Source organism: Helianthus annuus, chromosome 7, assembly GCF_002127325.2.
Source record: "Helianthus annuus cultivar XRQ/B chromosome 7, HanXRQr2.0-SUNRISE, whole genome shotgun sequence".
NCBI classification, from domain to species: domain Eukaryota; kingdom Viridiplantae; phylum Streptophyta; class Magnoliopsida; order Asterales; family Asteraceae; genus Helianthus; species Helianthus annuus.
The window spans coordinates 102,488,852-102,493,728 of record NC_035439.2 but is presented as its reverse complement, the minus strand read 5'-3'; the positions used below and the strand labels follow the sequence as shown (position 1 = coordinate 102,493,728).

Below are 4,877 nucleotides of genomic sequence, written 5' to 3'. Positions count from 1 at the left end.
ACTGTGGTAGTGTTTTGTTTTAATTGGTTGACCCGGTGTAATTATTATTCATGTCAGGCGGCTGCCTGACACACGCTCATTTGTCCTGAAAAATTATAATTTTTCCCCCAATTTAAAATTTAGTTTTTCCATCTTTTTTTAACAAAAATTTGATAATGGTTGACTCGATGTAATTTTTTTAACATTGGGTTATGAGTAGTATGTGCAAGTAACAAAAACACACAAGAGAGAAAAAAATCGGCTTTGTGCCCCGCAACACGGGCGCCGGGCAAACACTAATAAAACTACATTTATAGGAAATTTCCAACAATGAAGCTTAACCTAATTTGCTCTAATCTTAACACTTTGAAATGTGTAATCAATGCTCCAGATGCTTCCTACACTCCCTAGATTTTTTTTTTAGTTTGTACACCATACACTACAACACAAATTAAGGAGTATTACCGATATGAGAATCCGTCGGTAATTGTTGGTGTTACCCAATGGTTGATTATATCAGTAATCTGCTTACCTTTTCCATATTATTTTGGGTTTTGTTCGGGTTCGTCAAAGTTAGGTCGAAAATTACCGAAGGCTAGTTGTCAGCCTATATGTATCCCTCGGTGCTACTCTTTTGTTTTGTAGTGTATCTGATCCATTATATATATTATGTGTATGGTGATCACGTAGGTGTTGCATGGATGCTGCTTGATATCTTATTTTATTTGGTTACACCATGCAAACGAAGCAAGATAGTGACAAATGGCTGACCACAACTGTGTTTTGTATTAAATAGGATTTTAGCAAGCTTCTTGACGATTTCCATGTGGGATATGGACGAAAAGGAAATGAGAATCCGAATATTACAGCTTAATGGTTGTTTTTTTTAATACGAAGTTGGAAATTATATCAAATACAACTTTTTGACTTGGCAAGAGATGGATATTTAAATATTCGTTAGATGCTTATAATATTTTCCAAAAACCACTGGGAAAACAAGAAATTTTTTATATTTATTGGTTATAAGTTGATGCATTTAAAAAAAAAAAAAACACTTTTAAGTTTAGATTACAAAAACAAACAAACACACATATATATGAAAAACATAAAATTTTAACTCTCCAAAATGGAAAGTACATTTAAATAGAAGGTAAATGAGAAATAAGTTATATCCATAAATTTTTAGGTGATAACATTAGTATTTATGACCCTTTGAACTTGACAATGCAGATTCACAATCTTTGCCACAAGAAAATCAAAAATAACAAAACCAAATGGGATAACTATAGCGTACTTTGTACCAACATATATGTATTATTTATTTGAAGGGACTTTGAAAAAAACACATTAATTAGGAAAGTAAAAAGAACAAATCAAACGACACGATACGATACGTTTTTCATTAAAAATTACGTAACAAATTATACAAACGATATCATTATTGGTCTCGTTTTTCTCTTCTAAGAGGACTCGGGGCACCCCCGTGATCACCATGTTTCACGCGTTAAAAAACAACGCAACACCGCCGCCACACAATTCATAACGCGTGGAATTTTAAACGCGTTAAACCCAGCACGCGTGAAACTTTTGAGTTTTATAGGGTATGACTTGTACATTGTGCATTAATACTTGTATATTGGAATACCCATCACTAGTGATTCCACCCCTAGTCCATTTCTATCACTAGTGATGGAAATATGGTTGATGACATGGCATTTCCTGATTGGATAGTGGGAGTGATGGAATCCATCACTAGTGATTCCACCCCTAGTCCCCTAATATATAATAAAATTTGATTATTTATTTATGTGTATATATAACCTATATGTGTGTACTTAATTACATGATCTACATGTGTGTAAGTAATCTTAGATATCAACACATGTGTAGTTAACAAATCTAAAATTAAAACTTCTATGAACAAACAACTTTGACAATTTTTACATACATAACCTACGTTTGAACTATAGATTAAATACTTGAACAATTTAAATTTGTTATTTTTTCTCATAATAGTTTATAGGTTTTTATTTTAATGCTATTGTTCTATATACAAAAATATATAAATATTAAACAGTGAAAAAAGTCATATCTTAAAGTCATAAAACTTAATATAATAACCATACTCTTGTAGAGTTTTAGTTTTTTAGATTTATATATTCATGAAGCGTGCGGAATATTTTTAAAATATTTAAAATCAAACCCTTGTCGTCTGGTCTTTAATATCTGCACAGGTCAATAACCTGACGTGGCATTCTTTTTGGTGAATTTACAGTTGTCACACCTTTCTTTCTATATATACACACCTTCTCAAACCCTTCACTCAACCCACAACACAACCTTCTCCACTTGTCAAACATATCACGCAACTATCTTCTCTTTTACATAAACACAAACACATTTTCTTTCAAATGTTGTCTGCAAAAGCCACTTGTAACTCTCATGGCCAAGATTCATCGTACTTTCTTGGTTGGGAAGAGTACGAGAAGAATCCGTATCACCCGGTTAATAATCCAAATGGTATGATCCAGATGGGTCTTGCTGAGAACCAACTGTCGTTTGATCTTCTTGAATCTTGGCTTAATAATAACCCGGATTCGTCGGGTTTCACAGCTCAAAGTGTTTCTAGTTTCAAAGAACTTGCACTGTTTCAGGATTATCATGGTCTTCCTGCTTTTAAGAACGTAAGCTTCATAGTTTTAGTGCAATTAATTATATATATTTTGTAGCTATTTATTATCTGCCTATATTAATAGTTTGTACACTTGTTTTGATGTTACAGGCATTAGCTGATTTCATGTCGGAGATTAGAGATAATAAAGTAACGTTTAATCCAAACAATCTTGTACTCACAGCTGGTGCAACCTCGGCCAATGAAACTCTAATGTTTTGCGTTGCAGATCCAGGCGACGCGTTCCTCATTCCGACGCCATATTATCCAGGGTGAGTTCATGTTAAAATTAACAAGCGGAACCAAAGGGGGTCAAAAGGGTGTGCTGGAAATAGTAACATGAACTTATATGTATGAAATACTATGAGTTTTTTATAATGAAAACATAAAAGTTGAGACCTACACGTGCACGGAAGAAAATATTATGATAACCCTCGACTAAATAGTTATGTTTCCACTACTAAAACAAATAGCAAGCTACCAACCTCATTAGTTTCTAACACTTTACACCATAGAGGAATAAATATATACAAACTAATAAATTCTTGCTTCTTATTAAAGGTTTGATAGAGATCTCAAGTGGCGAACGGGGGCCGAGATAGTACCAATCCACTGCTCGAGCTCAAATGGTTTCCGAATCACACAATCGGCCCTCGAGGATGCATATCAACAAGCCCAAAAGCAGAACCTTAAAGTCAAAGGTGTTTTAGTCACCAACCCTTCGAACCCGTTGGGCACGTCACTGAGCTTGCATGAGCTTGAGCTTCTAGTCTCTTTTATCTCCTCAAAGAAACTTCATCTCATTAGTGACGAAATCTACTCCGGCACCGTTTTTAGCTCTCCAGGCTTCATAAGTATCATGGAGGTCCTTAAGAACAAGGATCTTTTGAACACTGATGTTGCAAAACAAGTTCACATTGTTTATAGCCTTTCTAAAGATCTTGGTTTGCCCGGTTTTCGAATTGGAGCAATTTACTCCAACGATGACGTTGTGGTATCGGCCGCAACAAAGATGTCAAGCTTCGGGCTAATTTCGTCGCAAACTCAATACTTACTATCTCAAATTCTATCTGATAAAAAGTTTACGAAAAACTATCTAACCGAGAATCGAAAAAGGTTGAAACAAAGGCACGACATGCTCGAAAAGGCGCTACATAAAACAGGAATCAGTTGCCTGAAGGGCAACGCGGGTTTATTTAGTTGGGTGGATATGAGATGTTTATTAAGTTCACAAACTTTTGAAGGGGAAATGGAGTTATGGAAGAAGATAGTGTATGATGTAGGATTGAACATATCACCCGGTTCATCTTGTCATTGTAGTGAACCGGGTTGGTTTAGGGTTTGCTTTGCAAACATGTCTAAAGAGACCCTAGTTTTAGCCATGCAACGTTTGAGTTCGTTTGTAGACTCATCCGTCAAGAAAACCAATCATAACCATTGGCGTCGTCACGTAAACAAAAGTTCAAGAAAATCAAAGTCGCTACCCAAGTGGGTTTTTTCGCTGTCGTTCGCCACCACGAGGTCGGGGAAGAACAGTGATCGGTAGTCAAGAGTGACGATCAGTTGATGAGAAAAAAATAATGTGTGGTTTCTCTTATTTTTTTTGTAATTGGTTCTATTTTTTTCTCAGTATATATATTATGTACTGAGTTACTATTTATTTATTTATTTTGTCTTTCATGCATAGAACAGCACCCAAATGATCAGGCATACCAAAACTAGAAGATGCGTCGATCTTTCTTTTTACAAACCCATTTGTGGTCTGCTGTACAATACATCATTAGTGACGTTTACTATATATATAGCATATAAGCATGTACATTTTTGAATGAGAATGAATGTTATTTAAATAATAAACAAATGTAAATTTTGACTTATATGATAAGGGTTGAGAGGGTAGGATGGGAACAAATTAGGGTCTTTTGGGCGGGCCTTATATGACAAATTAGGGTCTTTTGGGCCTTACATGAGATTAAACATTTGAGCCCCTCTCTACTATATAAAGTTATCAACTCTACTGTATAAAGTTATCAATTATAATTATTAGGGGGTAGAGGTGGTTATCACTCATCACTCACTTATAACTTCCAATCAAGTTCCGCCACGTCATCGAGCTTTATTCCATCACTGGTGACGGATTTTAGTGGAAATTCCCATCACTCACAACACCCAATAATAAACCCTCATATTCCCTCACATTCTTCCATTCTTCACGCGTGATACATTC

General features: G+C 35.2%; 1 protein-coding gene across 1 annotated transcript; it reads left to right on the top strand.

The window, feature by feature from the left end:
• Window positions 1–2,310: 2,310 nt before the first annotated feature.
• LOC110936878 (1-aminocyclopropane-1-carboxylate synthase 3) lies at window positions 2,311–4,448 on the top strand. The gene is made up of 3 exons (XM_022179292.2): window positions 2,311–2,663; window positions 2,762–2,922; window positions 3,212–4,448. The coding sequence occupies exons 1-3, from the start codon at window positions 2,391–2,393 to the stop codon at window positions 4,194–4,196; spliced, it is 1,419 nt and encodes a 472-aa protein (XP_022034984.1). The 5' UTR covers window positions 2,311–2,390; the 3' UTR covers window positions 4,197–4,448.
• The last annotated feature ends 429 nt before the right edge of the window (window positions 4,449–4,877 follow it).

Excerpts from the sequence above, each read along its gene's own strand:
- LOC110936878 (XM_022179292.2), top strand. The coding sequence starts at position 2,391 with ATGTTGTCTGCAAAAGCCACTTGTAACTCTCATGGCCAAGATTCATCG. Across the intron at positions 2,664-2,761 it reads GTCTTCCTGCTTTTAAGAAC|GCATTAGCTGATTTCATGTC; the intron begins GTAAGCTTCATA and ends TTGATGTTACAG. Across the intron at positions 2,923-3,211 it reads CCGACGCCATATTATCCAGG|GTTTGATAGAGATCTCAAGT; the intron begins GTGAGTTCATGT and ends TTCTTATTAAAG.